The following is a 17,297-nucleotide window of genomic DNA, read 5'->3' as shown; positions in this document are numbered from 1 at the left end:
TTCAAGCCCAGGACCAACACACACACACACACACAAAACCTAGAGTTAGCCAGGCAAAGAAACAACATAATAAAATGTACTGAACCATGAAATCAAATGGTATATAAAAGGAGCTATTTTAAGTTCTATATGATTGAGCAGCAGTTCGACAACTTTTTCTATGAAGAATGGGATAGTAAATGCTTTACCTCTGTGAGTCACATGATCTCTATTTTAATGACTCAACTGCTGCTGTAGTGTGAAAGCAGCCATAGGCAATACAAAAATAAATAAGCATAGCTATGTTCCAGAAAAATTTATTTATGGACACTCAATTTGAACTTCCTATTTCCTATATGACAAAATATTATTCTGTATTCTAAACATTTAAAGAAGTAAATATTCTTCTTAACTCATAACTGTACAGACCAGATATGACCCACTGGCCATAATTAACAGACTCTTGAATTTACAAGGTTAAGAACTAGAAAGCAGGAAATAGGAGAAGATGGGAGTTGGAAAATCTAGATCACAACTGGTCTCCACTAGAGGCAAAGAGAAGCCAGTGACCAGGAGTGAAATCTAGATTTCTGGTGCAGATTCTGGCTGCAATAAAAGAGCTGGATCTGAAGAAAGCAGGATTAGAGATAATCAAGGTGATTCCTTCCTTTTCATCTCAAGGAGCTATGAGAGGCTGAAGTGATGGTAATAAAGCTGAACAAGATAATAAAAATAGAAAATATTCATAACATAGAAGGTAGGAAAAGGAAGAATAGAGTAAAATATTTCTAAGGTTTCTGGCTTGAGGGACTAGATATAAACTAGCATCACTAACTTATAACCAAAAATAAAGAAAGCAAAAAAGTCTTCTAGTGAAGGAGGAAGTCATGGAGGTGAGTTCAGTCTGGGCTTTAGAGTGAGAGTTCTTTACCCTCTTCCTCTCCATTCAAGTGATTGCACTTCCTCTTCCTCCTAAAGGGATAGAACATTTTACCCAGCCATATGACTAGGTTGACAGAATAAAGAAATGACAGTTTCTCTGCTATAAACTTAAGCCTGAAGAAGTTTCCTAAGTCTCTACATTCATGCTTGTATTTCTGCTACTTTCATGAAGAACATGCCTCAGCGAGCTCAAAGGTAGGAGGATGAAAGACATGTAGAACAAAACTGCCCCCATATAGCCCCAGGCCAAATAAGACAATTATTTTTAACTGACCTGCAAACTCATAGAGGAATATCAAGTCCAGAAGGTTATCAGGGACACTCATCTGAATCCCACCTAGGCCTACTGACCCACTGATGCATAAGCAATTTTAAGTAATTGTGGTGAAGTTTGTCATGTGGAAAAACAAGTAGAACTAGAGCAATGTAATTTCTCAGCATTTATTCAAACCACAAAATCTTAGATTAGTAAAATAGTATTCTAGAAAGATATTTGGAGTCTGTGGTGAGTCTCACAGACTTTGTTGCTGGGGCTGACTCTGAACCGAGATCCTCAGATCTCAGCCTCCTGAGTAGCTGGGATTACAAGTGTGAGCCACCAGCGCCCAGCTTCTCCTAAGACATTTCTAACAGAAGCTAGCTCAGGCAGAAAATCGTGAGATGCTCATCACCAATTAACCACCAAAAAGAAAGCAAATAGTGGAGTTGTAGGTCAGGTGGCAAAGCACTAGCTTTGAGTGGAAAAAGCTAAGGGAGAGCTCCCTTAGCTGGTAATGAGGCTTGAACTCAAAAAATAAAAACCTATAAAACTTTTTTTTCCATTCCAAGTCAATCTAACATATAATTCCATTCTTGCTTTTAGCACTTAATAAATCCTTATTACCACAACTAATAATAGTATCCTCCCAGCTAATTAGCAATTCAACAGAATAGCAGATAATGACAATCCTCATTTTGATGAGATGCAGGTGTCCTTTTAGACCAGTAGCCTACGTAGTGCCAAGTGGATGATTATAACAGGTCTCAATAGCTACCTTGGAAGTAATCCACAAATTCCCCAACCTTCCAAACTGGAGAAACCACATTTTTACCTTAGATTTAGTAGAGAACAAAGACAGTAGGAAGAGACTGGAAAGCTTGTTTTAGGAATGAAGCCTTCTGCATAAAGAAAATGTCCTAGTGAAGTCTCCAAACTTACTTTGCAAAAATGCATTTAACATGTCAGTAGCATGAAATCTCTAACAGGCTGAAATTAACTTTTTAAATTATTAAATCTCTGTAATACCCCAAAAAGTCTAAGACATAATAAGTCTAAGATGGTTATATAGTAGCTTATTTACTTATACTTTGAACTTTGTTTCAAAAAACATCTGAGTTGGTTCAGTGAAAACATTTTCAAGTTGCAACTAGAATACTGTTTAAATAAAAACAAAAACAAACAAGTGAAATATAACATTACTATAATATAGATCAAATAAGATGCTTTGGAAACCAGGCACAGTGGTAAAGGTTTACAATCCCAGTATTGAGAGACACAGGCAGAATCTGCAAAGTGAGTTTCAAGCCAGTCTAGCTACATAGAGACTCTGTCTGAAACACACACACACACCCACACACACCCACACACACACCCACACACACACACACACACACAATGTACTCAGGCAAAAGGTGTAAAGACACTTGCCTAACATGCACTAGATTCCATTTCCAGTTCTGGGAAGAAAGGAGAAAGGATGGATGGGTGGAAGGATGAACAGGAGGAAGGGAGAGAAGGAGGGTGGCTCATGTTTGTAATCCTTGCTACTCAGGAGGCTGAGATCTAAGGACCAGAGTTTGAAGTCTGCCCAGGCAGGAAAGTCCCTAAGACTCTTATCGGTAATTAAACACCAAAAAAGCTAGAAGTGGAGCTGTGGCTCAAGTAGAAGAGTGCTAGCCTTGAGCATAAAAGCTCAGGAACAGTGCCCAGGACCTGAGTTCAAGCCCCAAGACCAGCACAAATAAAGTCTTGCAAATGAAATTCCTAATATAATAATGATCTCAGACCTACTGGGTATTTTTCATAGGATTCCAAAAAATGTCTCCCTTCATCCTATTTTTTTTGTCAGTTGTGGGGCTTAACTCTGGGCCTGAGTGCTCTCCCTGTGCTCTTCAGCTCAAGGTAAAAGATCTACCACTTGGGCCACAGCACCACTTCCAGCTTTTTCTGTTTATGTAGTGCTGAGGAATCGAACCCAAAACTCATGCATGCGAAGCAAGCATTCTACCACTGAGCCATCTTCCCAGCCCCTCTCCCTTCATTCTTAAGAATGACATTTAAAAGGTCTTTGTTGTTCATGTAATTAGGTAAGGCCCTATCTGAAAGGCTTAAAATATTGTGATTTTCATTATAAATTAATCATACTAGAACAGTTTTGGGGAAGGTAGAGGAGAAACACCTGGCAGTCTGAATCAAAGAGAACAGAATTTAGCTGCAGTTACCTGGGTAACTAAACCATAGAGACTAAATGAGTAACAAAAGACTGCACTCAGCTAAAACCTTTCACCTTGTCTCATCTGTCCTCTAACTCCAAAAACATAAAAGGAAAAATAATCCTATGGTCTAATACAATAAAACAATAAATAAATAAACTACTATAATAAAACTCCCTCCAAAGCCTTTGAAAATCTGTGACCAAGAGACCAATCTAGGTCCTCCCAAAGCTGAAGGATCTTTTACACTGAGAAGCTGGGGGAATAGAATAGGCAATACCACTTCCATGAAACTATACTGAACTCAACAGTACTAAACTGAGATCCTCAGAGCATATTAATAAAACGAAGTCATTCGCTGGTTTACTTGTTATCTTTAAAACTAAAAGCAGTTCTGCTTCAACTTAAAATGGTAAAATAAAGCCAGTAAGAGTTGGGAATAGAACAGTCCCAGTGCTGAGATCACAAAGCTAAGGTTGTAGGCAACCAAGTAGTCTAAAATCTAAGGTGTCAGCCCTCACTCACTCAGGTCTTCACCATGACAGACCTTGAAAGGCAACCAAGAAGAAAAAAATGGTGGGGCTAGCATGACAACATTACCTACTAGGAGATGGGGACAAATGGGGAATTTACACTCAATTCACAGGCCTTTTTCCTCCACCAGGTGCTCCCAAGAAAGATCTGGTGCACGGTTGGAAACTAAAGCACCTCCCTAGAGGCTGCAGGCAGGAGGAAAAGGCCCAGGCAAACATACATACTGTCTCTATGAAAGGAAAAGAAAAAAAAAGGAAAGAAAGAAAATCCCAGAATTTCTACCCCTGGAGGCAGGACAGGAAGGAACCTATACCTAGTATCCTATCCCAATACTTTTGGGAGAGGAGAAGGCAACTTCCTCTCAGGACCTGTAACAGATACATACCATGGTGGAAAAGGAACTGAAATGCTGAAATCTCTTCTAAGATCCAGCCACATTGCTTATTGAAAACCTAATCTATCTATCACCCCCTCCCCAACCCTGTCCCAGCAACTCTGAGTTATAAGCAACAGCAACCTATGATGAGAGAGGGGCCAGAATGTACAAGTGACTACCCTCTATGGAACAAGCTGCACAGGGAAAACGTAACACTGGGGAAAATCCTCCAGCAACCCAGCCTACACTCTAAGCACAAGGTAACCATAGCAACCACGAAACCAAAACCTAGCTCAGTCCTTACTAGAGAAACAACACTGACAGATGAAATGCCCATTTGCTGTTGTAATAACTACTACAGTGTCTTCTATTCTGTACAAGATATTTGGCCTTCAATACAAATTTTTGCAATACACAAGGCAAAAGAGAACCCACTGTCAAGAGAGAAATGGAACCAGATCCAAATGACCCGAAAAAAACTAGGATCTGCTACTGGTAAACAGAAGCTATATGCTTGTGCACATAGAGTTGGGAGAGGACCAGATGACTCTCTACTCTGTCTCATATCTTGATTTAAAACCAAAACAAGAAAACAACCTAGCCATAAAAAATTAGTATATGGGGGGGGGGGGAGGGAAGGCGGGGAGGATGGGGGGCGGGGGAAGGATGGGAGGGGATGGGAAGGGGAAACAAAGGAGGAGGCTACAATGCTTGATAAGAAATGTACTCATTATCTTGCCCATGTGATTGTAGCCCCTCTGTACAGTATTTTCACACACACACAAAAAATTAGTATATGAGTCAGGCGCCAGTGGCTCATACCTGTAATCCTAGCTACTCAGGAGGATAAGATCTGAGGATCACAGTTCAAAGCCAGCCTGGGCAGGAAAGTCTGTGAAACTCTTATCTCCAATAAACCACCAGAAAACCGGAAGTGGCTCTGTAGCTCAACTGATAGATTGCTCACCTTGAGCTGAAGAGTTGAGGGAGAGCGCTCAGGCCTGGAGTTCAAGCCCCATGACCAACAACAACAACAACAAAATTAGTATATTATAAAAACCAATGCATTAAAAAATAAATATTACACTGGGTGCCAGTGGCTCACACCTGTAATCCTAGATACTCAGGAGGCTGAGATCTGAGGATTGTGGTTCAAAGCCCAGGCCCAGAGATCAAGCCCCACAACCAACAAAAAATAAATAAATAAATAAATATTACAACTAAAATTACGAACACTGATTCTAGACAAGATGACTCTCAACATGCCTGCCCATTGGCAGGCATGAAAAAACATCTGCTTCTAAATTTCTGTAGCTCTTTAAAATGTACATAATGCTTGTCCTATGCATTTTAGGTTAATAAAAAGTATCTCTAAAATTGTACTGAAATAAAATTTGAGAACCTATAACAATTTCCAACAGAATACACAAAAGACTATAAAGACAAAATAATCTGAAAATAATTACTATTCCTAATAAACAAATACTTGCACAAATCAAAAAGGAAAAGACAGCCCAACAGAAAAGAAGGCAGAAAACATATACTAGGAATACATTATAGAAACAGAAAACTGCTAATTTCCAAGAAAACTGGATACTTCACTCATTGCTGGGTACAGACGTAAATCGGTACAAACAGGACTCCTCAAACTTCTCAACAAAACCCAGTCCAGGCAGCATTCACAACCAAAGAAAGCCTTTTTTAGTTCATTTATGCCAGTTGCCTATTCATCCTCTATGTAAGCCAAATCAGACAAATGGTTTTTACATATACATTATCATTCACCTTCATGCTTCAGTAGCACTAAAATATCATTCTCCTAATTATCCTGCAAGATTCCTTCAAGACTCAGCTCAAATACTCCTTACCCTACTCTCTCCCTCAGAGAGAATAAACTGAGCTTTCATCTATGATCACATAGCAAGCACTTGGTCCATATCTCTAATAAGAAAATTAAAACACTAAAGTGAACTTATAGCATATATCTGTGCTATTTATAATATATGAACAGCTCCTCCTCATCAACAAAAAATAGGACATAAACAGAAATGTCACAGGAAAGAAAACATAAAACATTGTTAAACAGAACATATGAAAAAATATAAATAAAAATGGAAGTCAGGCACCAGTGGCTCATGCCTGTAATCCTAGCTACTCAGGAGGCTGAGATCTGAGGATTGTGGTTCAAAGCCAGCCCGGGCAACAAAGTGTGGGACTCTTATCTCCAATTAACCACCAGAAAACCGGAAGTGGCACTGTGGCTTAATTGGTAGAATGCTTGCCTTGAGCTGAAGAGCTGAGGAACAACGCCCAGGCCCAGAGTTCAACCCCCACAACCAGGAAAAAATAAAAAAATAAAAAATAAAAATAAAAATGGAAAAAATAGCCAGGCACTGGTGGCTCACACCTGTAACCCTAGCTACTCCAGAGGCCAAGATCTGAGGATCCAGCCCAGGCAGGAAAGTCCATGAGACCCTTATCTCCAGTTAACCTCCAGAAAACCAGAAGTGGAGTTGTAAATCAAGTAGTGAGCACTAGCACTGAGCAAAAAAAGAGCTCAAGAACAGCACTCAGGCCCTGAGTTCAAGCCCCATGATGGACCAAAAAAAAAAAAAAAGAAGAATATACATTAAATTCATAATAAGCCTATGTATTATTTTACAAACTGACAAAGATTTCAACTACGCTAAATAGGAAAAAAATACACATTCTAATAAAACTTGCTGCTAAGGATATAAGTTGGCCACATAACTAGAAGACAATTTGGTATTACCTATCAACATTATAAATGTACACAACCACATCTTTTGTCCCAACAATTGTATTGCTCAGAGCTTGTGCTATAAATACTTCCATTATATTTGGACAAGATACATAACCATTCACTGCAGGATCATTTAATAGCGAAAGTTTGAAAAAATAAATGTGAATCCATAGGAGAATAGTTATATAAATTATAGTATATTCACACAAACATTATACAGTTAAAATGATTAGACAGCTTCATATGAAATTATTTCCAAGATATATTGTTAAAAGCAAATGAGATGCAAAACAGGGGGTATAGTACACATAAGAAAATAACGTGTTCATATAAATGCACACATCATTGTAACTGAATGTCTAAGGGATAGACCAGAAAAAAATCACCTACTTTTTATTCTATAATCTTTACAGTTCTTTAACTGCTTTCTATTAGTATTTACCTGTTCACTGTTACTCCTTCATCTTAAATATTTTTTTCAAATAAAAGAAACAATTATTTATGCTATAATTCCCTTCATAAAATCAACAAACTTGCAGCCTGCCTGACCCATGTAGGGTAGACCTGAACAAAATACATCAAATAAGAGAATACTGTGGCTAAGTTTATAGCATAACAATATATTGAGTGGGCTGGGAAGGTGGTTCAGTGGTAAAGTGCATGCCTTGCATTCATGAGGCCATGGGTTCGATTTATCAGCACCACATAAGCAGAAAAAGACGGAAGTGGAGCTGTGGCTCAAGTGGTAGGGTGCTAACCTTGAGCTGAAGAGGTGAGGGACAGCGCCCAGGTCCAGAGTTCAGGCCCCACAACTTACCAAAAAAAAAAAACAAAAAGACTATATTGAGCAAGCCAAGGACTGTTCATTCATGCTTGTAATCCTAGATACTCTGATGGCTGAGATCCCTGGATGGTGGTTCAAAGCTAGACTGGACAGGAAAGTTCCTGAGACTCTTACCTCCAATTAATCACCAAAAAGCCAGAAGTAGAACTGTAGCTCAAGTGGTAGAGTATTAGCCTTGAGCAAAAGAGCTCAGAATAGCACCCAGGCTCTGAGCACGCGTGTGCATGTACAAGCAAGCAAGCAAGCAAACACACACATAAACACACACACACACACACACAGAGCAACTAGGAATTTACAGTTTTACCAGAAACTTTTCATAGTTCAGTTCTCATTTTAGATACTTCATTCTATTAAACTTCACCATAAAGTAAGTTTTCATAAATCAAATCCTATTTTCTTTTCAGACTCTATGTTCCAAATTTACCAATTCTATTACACTACAATGTCATAAAAAATAACTCTGGTTAGACAATTTGGACAAATTCCTCCCTCCAACACATTTGAGTCATTTGGCCCCAGATATACTAGCGGATCTTTGGGCTTCCATTCCTCCACCTGTGAAATGTTCATCCAAGTATCTGTACTTCATAGAGCTGTTGTAAATATTAAATGAATACATAGGTGCTTTATTTGCATCTACACATAAAGTTTAATTACTAATATTCTATAGCTTCTCAGCATCTTACGATTCTCTGAACCTCTTCTTTAACCATTAAAAACAGTGACATTAAGGAGGGCAAATTCAGAAAAGGTAAATAACTATTATCTATTTCTATACTTTATTCACATCTGTGTCATTTGTGAAAAGAAACAATTAGTGCTATGCCCTATAACCAGAAGACAAGCAGGAGAGTCTAGTCAACCTGTGCCTTAGTCCCTTCCTCAGCAGAGAGCAAAGCAGTGTGCTATAAGGCTCTCACACCATTATTCAGCTTAACAAGATGGCAGTATCAGAGGAGAAAAAGATTGAGTTTTTGCTCTTGGAAATCAAAACACTGGGAGAATAAAGTTTATTCCTTTAGATTTCTACAGTTCAAACCCTACATAACACAATATCAATTACATAGATATAATGAATATCTGTACTGGTAATCAAATAACTAACTTAAAAACCACCTAAGAGGAAAGAATGTAAAGAGTAGAAAAAATATGTCTGTCTGTCTGTCTGTCTCTCTCTCTCTCTCACACACACACCACAATACTCTAATTAAAATTCATTAAAAAGAACAGTAGATTCTGTTCTAAAAAGGCAGTATTTTAAAAATGCTAGATTCCAGAACTAAAGACCTTGAGTTCAAATCCTTGTCCCAACATATACTGTCTCTCTGACCTTGGGCCTTGATTTTCTTATCTATAGCATGAGTAAAATCACAATATCTTCCTTATAAGCTGATGCAGGAACTACATTAGTTAATACATGTCAGTGCTCAATAAATGCTAAGTATTATTATAGTAACTCATCTTTCCAGCAAAGCTTTCCACCAAAGCTATAAGGACAAAGAAGCAGAGATGATAAATTTTTACAATATAGGCTCCTGTAAATCTTTAAGGAACTAGCCAAGTTTTTTAATCAAAAATTTAAATAATAGTAAGTAAAATAACTTAAGCACAAACAAACAAAAAAAGCAATACTTACCTTGTAGCAGGAACTGCAGCAGCCAAATGTCTGTTGGGAACCAGAACATTTACAGAACCAGGATAGAGAGATATTTGATAAACCATCTTGGAAAAGCTACGCCTTTGATGATGCAGCCAGACTTGAAAGGAAAAATATTAAACATTAATATTAAATAATCATCACACTTGTAATTATTTACCTTCCAAAACAAAAACACTGAATATTTTGTGACTCTTAACCATTCTTTAAAAAGTGCAATAATGGGGACAGGGATGTAGATTAGTTAAAGCACTTGCTTAGCATGTTCAAGGCCCAGGGTTCCATCAGCAGTACTACCACCAAAAAAAAAACAGTATACAATGGAAACTACACATCTAGAAACATATCCAAAATTTGAATATATTTTTTCTCTTACTATTTAACTTAATCTAGTCCGGGCTCAAGAGAGTATTATCAAGAAATGTGTGTACGTATGTTTTAAAATAATTTATTTTATTGATTCATGTGCTTAACAAATAATATATTCACAGGATTTTTCAAGTTCTTCTGAATATCCAAGTAAGGAGTTTGTCCTATTACAGAACAAGACAATTATAAGGCCCCAACATGTTGATTCACAATTGTAATCCTAGCTGCTTGAGAGGTAGAGATCAGAGGGATCATGTCTTGAGGTCAGAATAGGCAAAGAGTTAGCAAGATAGCAGCTTAACAAATAAGAAAGACATTGCACCAGACTAACAGGTAAGGGTATCTCAGTCCAAGGCTGGCCCTCAGCAAAATGTAAGATGCACTGGGCGCCTGTGGCTCTTGCCAACAATCCTAGCTACTCAGAAGGCTAGGATCCAGCCCAGGCAGGAAAGACCATGAGGCACTTATCTCCAATAAACCACTCAGAAAACCGGAAGTGGCACTGTGGCTGAAGTGGTGAATGCTCACCGAGAGCTGAAGAGCGGGGGGACAGCATTAAGGCCCAGAGTTCAAGCCCCATGACCAACAACAACAACAACAACAAAAAGATGCTGTCAAAAAAACAACTAAAAGGGGCTGGGAAGGTGGCTCAGTGGTAGAGTGCTTGCCTTGCATGCATGAGGCCCTGGGTTCGATTCCTCAGCACCACATAAGCAGAAAAAGCTGGAAGTGGTGCTGTGGCTCAAGTGGTAGAGCGCTAGCCTTGAGCTGAAGAGCTGAGGGACAGTGCCCAGGCCCAGAGTTCAAGCACCATGACTGGCAAAAAAAAAAAACAACTAAAGAAAGAAAATGGATGGGGTCACAGATCAAATGGTTGAGCTCCTTTTAATAACTCCAAGGCCCTAAGATCATACACCAATATAGCCAAAAAATAAAACAGGACTTATTCTACAGCTATACTTTACAAAGCTGAACTATAAAGTTTACTTAAGTATAAACTCAGACAAACAAGTATAAAGAAACTTAAACAACAAATGATTGAACAACAGATCCATATATACATGGATACCTGAAACAAGACAGTGATGCTACTGTGAATCACTGTGTAAAGAGTTCTGTGAGCTGTTTGAAGACAAATGATTACCCATTGGGAAAAAGTATTTTCAGATCTTCTATATAAACATCACACTTAGACAACTTAATGATTGTAAATGACAAAACCTACACTTTCATAAAAAAAAATATTTTTGCCAGGCGCAGGTTGCTCATTCCTGTAATCCTAGCTACTCAGGAGGCTGAGATCTGAGGATCATGGTTCAAAGCCAGCCTGGGTAACAAAATCTGTGAGATTCTTATCTCCAATCAACCACCAGAAAACCAGAAGTGGTGCTGTGATTCAAGTGGTTGCTAGCCTTGAGCTAAGAGCTCAGGGACAGTGCCCAGGCCCAGAGTTCAAGCCCCATGAACAAAAAAAATATACATATTTTTAAGAAAACATTTATATGATCTTTGGGATGATATATCACATAAAAACTAAAAAAGTGGGCTTGGAAGGTGGCTCAGTGGTAGAGCACTTGCCTTGCATGCATGAGACCCTGGGTTTGATTCCCCAGCACCACATAAGCAAAAAGAAAAAAAGCCGGAAGTGGCGCTGTGGCTCAAGTGGTAGAGCACTAGCCTTGAGCTGAAGAGCTGAGGGACAGTGCCCAGGCCCAGAGTTCAGGCCCCATGACTGGCCAAAAAAAACTAAAAAAGTATGAACAAATAGTGGCTATATTCATGTTAAGAACTTCTGTTTATCAAATATAAAGCAAGTGATGAAATAAACCAAATAATAGTATTGCCAAAACATGTATACTGGAGGAGGCTACAATGCTTGATGACAAATGTGCTCATTATCTTGCCCATGTAATTGTAACCCTTCTATACAGTATTTTCACAATAAAAAATAAAAATTTTTAAAAACATGTATACTGACAAAAGATTAGTATCTTCAATATGTAGGACCAGAGAAGATAAAAAAAAAGCTTACTAGGTAAAAGTAAACACAAATAATGCATAACTACATTAAAAGATATACAACCTCACTAGTAATTGGTAAATATAAATGCAATAAGATATCTTACATCAGTGCTAAAGGGTAGTCACAGGCCTGATGCATTCTGCAACCAAATAAATATTACACCAACATATAAACTCTATTTCTAAAAATACTATTTAATGCAGCTGACAATATTTTAAATCACAAAACTTTCTCAACCAAGGAAGGTATATTATGATTTACTGTAGACAGGTAAGTTTATAGATTAGATAATATAAGTAATACTGTTTTACACACATCAGATTGGTAACCTTTAGAAAAAGTCACTGAGAGCTGGGTATCAGAGGTTCATGCATGAACTTTTAGCTACTCAGGAGGCTGAAGCCTGAAGATCTCAGTCTAAGGACAACTCAAGGAGAAAAGTCCTCGAGACTTTTATCTCCAATTAACCAGCAAAAAATCAAGTGGAAATGTGGTAGAGTACTAGCCCTATGAGCTAGAAAGCTAACAAGAGTGCAAAGCCTTGAGCTCAAGCCCCAGATCCAGTATGCAGGTACACGTGCATGTGCACAAACACACACACACACACAGAGCACTGATAATGTCAAGTAGGTGCAAATTATATACACTCCATCAACTGGCTATCATTTTGGAAAACATTACAGCTTTGCCCAATGAAGCCGCAATTCCACTCCTACATAAGTATGTGCTGACGGACTGTCCAACAATATTGACATTGTTTCTAAAAACTACAGAAGAGAACCCAACCATTGATCAACAATAGACTGGATTCATATGTGGTCTATTCTTATTTTTTTTTAAGTATACAACTGGAAAAAATAACAACTCTGCTACACAAATGTTTTGAGATAAAAAATAAAAGTGGCAGAATCACTATTTAGAATTTACAGTGGTGAGAACTGAATACTAATTTTTCAGCAGAAATTCTTCAAATTGTTAAGAGTAAAAGAAAGCAAATTACAAAGATATCACTGTTTAGGTAGCACTAGACCATGATCTCTCTATTTTCAACGTGTCTGTGTGTATTATACTCATTCAACCATTCTCAAATTTACTGAGTCAACACTCATTATCTAAAGCTCTACCCCCACACATTATAACTTGGCAAGGAGATGGAAACTACTCCATTCTTGTTAGCTTATTCTTTTGACATTGTTATGAAAGGTTAGTGGTCCTCAGGTATTAGTCCTAAACTGGCTACCCTAATCTAGATCCATTTAGCATTCACCTTAACACCACCAACACACACCAGGCCACCATCATCATCTACTACTACTTTTGTTCCTCCCTATTCCTTTTTTCACCTATGATGGAATGGAAATGGAAATCACATCATGTCACTTGTATAGCTTATCCTAAGCTCTTTGAATGTACACTCTTTCCAGAGTACTCCATGAGCTACTTTTAACCTATGCATTGATTGAGCTTGATCTAATGGCATTTCACATGCTCACCAGGTTTCAAATACATCACCTATTTTCAGTTACCTGGGCATACATGGTTGTTTTGTTATATTCATATACAACCTCCCTTCCATCTGTGACATTCTACTTTACTACCCATCCTTCACACAGCTAATTCATAATCATCCAGTCACATTTCAAGTACTCTATTTAAACATTACTTCTTCAGAACACTTTAGTGAAGACTCAGAATAAATGAGATTCATCACATACATGTACAGTAGCTCAAAATGCTCCCCATTAGCAGTAAGGACACTTGTAATTAAAGAAGTAATTGTCTAGCCAGGCGACGGTGGCTCATGCCTGTAATCCTAGCTACTCAAGAGGCTGAGATCTGAGGATGACAGTTCAAAGCCAGCCTGGGCAGGAAAGTCCATGAGACTCTTATCTCCAATAAACCACCAGAAACAGAAGTTTGCTGTGGCTCAAGTGGCAGAACGCTAGCCTTGAGCTGAAGAGCTGAGTGACAGTGGGGGGTGGAAGAGGAGGAGGAGGAAAAAGAAGAGGAGGAGGAAAAAAAGGAGGTGGAGGAAGTAGAGGAGGAGGAGAAAGAGGAGGAGGAGAAAAAAGAGGAGGAGGAGAAGGAAGAGGAGGAGAAGATTGTCTAACTAATGTCTGTTCCTCAATAGATGATAAGTACCATGAGAAGAAAATGTGTACAGGTTATTCACCATAATATTTACATGCCAAGCATGTAAATCCACTGAATGAACAAATTAGATTAAAACTTTGATTCAAACTACTTGAAATATCCACTACATTGGGGCTGGGAAGGTGACTCAGTGGTAGAGTGCTTGCCTTGCATGCATGAGGCCCTGGGTTCGATTCCTCAGCACCACATAAGCAGAAAAAAAAAGCCGGAAGTGGCGCTGTGGCTCAAGTGGTAAAGTGCTAGTCTTGAGCTCTTTGCTGAGGGACAGCGCCCAGGCCCAGAGTTCAGGCCCCACGACCGGATCCCCCTCTCCCTCCAAAAAAAATCCACTACAAAACACTGAAGGGGAACAGGGGGTGTGCATGTGCGTGTGTGTGTATGTTTCCAAAAAGTTTTATTGGGACATAGCTAGCTCATTTGTTTATATTACCATCTGCGGCAGCTTTCATGCTACTGTGGCAGAGCCGAGTAGCTCTGAAGAGATTTGTGGCTGGTCAATCTAAAGTACATGCTTGCTGGCTCTCTGAAGAAAGTGTTTTCTGCACATGCTTACTGTCTAGTAGTGCTGAACTCAGAGTTTAGATGTAGATTATTTAGTCATTGAACATATCCAGAACAACGCACCTAAAATGTACCAAATGTAGAGACCTTGGGGCCAGATTGACTCATATATGAGACTCCTGCCACGTTGACATAAACCATACTGAAAAGGTACAAACTGTTCCTAAAATCAATAACTGTTATTAAAAAGTAACCAATGATTCCTAAGCCAGACAAACTGTACCTTGCACACACATTTAAAAAAAAAGACCTAACGGAGGAAAGTGAAGAAACACTAGGATCATGGTTCAAAACAAGCCCGGGCAAAAACGTCTCCAAAATAACCCGTAAAAATAAGCAACCACCACACCCCCACCCCCACCCCCACCATCACCACCACCACCATCATCACCACCACCCCCCCCACCACCCCCCCACCACACCACCACCACCACCCTCACCACCCCACCACCACCACCACCACCACCACCCCCACCACCACACCACACCATCATTACCACCACCACCACACCATCACCACCACCACCACCACCATCACCACCACACCATCACCACCATCACCACCACACCATCACCACCACCATCACCACCATCATCACCACCACCCCCACCACCACCATCACCACCACCACCCCACCACCACCACCACACCATCACCACCATCACCACCACACCATCACCACCAGCACCACCATCACCACCACCACCACACCATCATCACCACCATCCCCACCACCCCCACCACACCATCACCACCACACCATCACCACCACCACCACACCATCATCACCATCACCACCACCCCCACCACCCCACGACACCATCACCACCATCACCACCACACCATCACCACCACCACCACACCATCATCACCATCACCACCACCACCACCACCACCACACCATCATCACCACCCCCACCACCATCACCACCACACCATCATCACCACCCCCACCACCATCACCACCACACCATCATCACCACCACCCCCACCACCACCACCACACCATCATCACCACCCCCACCACCATCACCACCACACCATCATCACCACCACCCCCACCACCACCACCACACCATCATCACCACCACCACCACCACCCCCACCACCACACCATCATCACCACCACCACCCCCACCCCCACCACCACCATCACACCATCATCACCACCACCACCACCACCACCACCACCACCATCACACCATCATCACCCCCACCACCACCACCACCACCACACCATCATCACCATCACCACCACCACACCACCACCCCACCCCCTCCCGCTAACCCCCTCCCCGGGGCGCCGCCGACTACAGCCTCAGGGCCACCGGCCCCAGAAAGGCGTGAAACCCGGCCGCCTGTAAAGAATGGCGTTCCAGATTACAAAGAAGACCCAACACCAGGCATTTCGAGCTGACCCCGGGCCTGGACACTGGTGTGCAGGTGAAGAGAGCGGACACCAGAGCTCCCCGCCAGCCAGTCAGCCCGACGTCTCACCCGCACCGAGGGATCGGAGGGCCGCCGCCATGTTGGCCGCTCCGGATGGTGTCGACGCTGACGGTCCGACGTCTCGACTGGGCAGAATTGAAAAGAAGGTTCCGCCCTGGAATTGGCAGAAGGGGGAAGGAGTTAGAAGGAGCAACGGAACAAGGCGGAGACCAAAATAGGCCTGACTGCCGGCGTGGCGGACGTGTCACGGTCAGGTCTCGGGGTTGTCCCGGACCCTTTGTTTCGTGGTTCCGGTTCACCGGCTTCACCAGCTTCGGGAGAGGCGGTCGCTTCTTTCCTTCCTCCTCCCGCCGTCCCCCCCCCCACACGCACCTCTGATCCTGCAAACGGGCTCCGAACGATCTGACGATCCGAAGCCTCCGCCACAGTTCGGGCTGCGCAGGTGGTTCAGAGGCAGAGCGGCTGTCCCGACCCCCGAAAGACGGGGTTCGATTCCCGGCGCCGCACAGAGGACACTGCACAGGCCCGATGCGAGGACACGCGCTGGCTCCCCACATACTGTCCCTAACTCGGCCTAAGATAAACCAGGTTTTATTCTCACCTTGCATTCATCTGTTTTCTTTTTGCCACCGAGCTGTGCCATTAGGACCAAGTGAATAAATCATACAGTGTGTGGCATTTATATAACACTTCTAGTTTAAAATAGTAGATCTGAGACCCAGGCACAGGTTATGCTGATCAAATATATATATATAATATATTTTTTAATGTTCTTTCCATTATGTCTCTCACTGCTGCTAGTGTGGTTTATCTAAAACGAATGTGCTCACGAATTCTATCACTTCCTGATTCAAATAAAACAACAACCATGATTGGCCATCTCTAAAGCCTCGAGTGTGGCTTGTGCCAGCCTCAGCCAACATTCTTCCCAACACACACACACACACACACACACACACACACGACTTCTCACCTCCATGACTCTAAATTCTGTTGCCTCTTCTTGAAATATCTTGTTTCACATTACTAGGTAATTTTATATTTCCTTATGATTTCAGACCAGGCTTTATTCAATGATGTCACCTTTCTTACTTGAGAGACTGAGTTGTTGGTAATACCCTGTAATTTTATCTAGTTAAGTTTGTTTGTTTGCTTTTTTTGTTGTAAAC

The 17,297-nt window shown here is 40.9% G+C and overlaps 1 protein-coding gene across 1 annotated transcript in view; it reads right to left on the bottom strand.

Moving 5' to 3' along the window:
• Mrpl1 (mitochondrial ribosomal protein L1) overlaps window positions 1-16,233 on the bottom strand; it is a 60,345-nt gene extending 44,112 nt beyond the window's left edge. Inside the window, exons 1-2 of the mRNA XM_042678397.1 lie at window positions 16,177-16,233; window positions 9,551-9,671 (exon numbers count right to left, since the gene is read on the bottom strand). Coding sequence (XP_042534331.1) covers window positions 9,551-9,671; window positions 16,177-16,207 — 152 coding nt within the window. The 5' untranslated portion in view covers window positions 16,208-16,233. The remainder of the gene's footprint in view (window positions 1-9,550; window positions 9,672-16,176) is intronic.
• Window positions 16,234-17,297: the final 1,064 nt, after the last annotated feature.

This window comes from Dipodomys spectabilis, unplaced genomic scaffold, assembly GCF_019054845.1.
Source record: "Dipodomys spectabilis isolate Male_0828 unplaced genomic scaffold, ASM1905484v1 ptg000043l, whole genome shotgun sequence".
Taxonomy (NCBI): Eukaryota; Metazoa; Chordata; class Mammalia; order Rodentia; family Heteromyidae; genus Dipodomys; species Dipodomys spectabilis.
The sequence above is the reverse complement of the archived record's forward strand: the minus strand, read 5'-3'. Positions and strand labels throughout refer to the sequence as shown.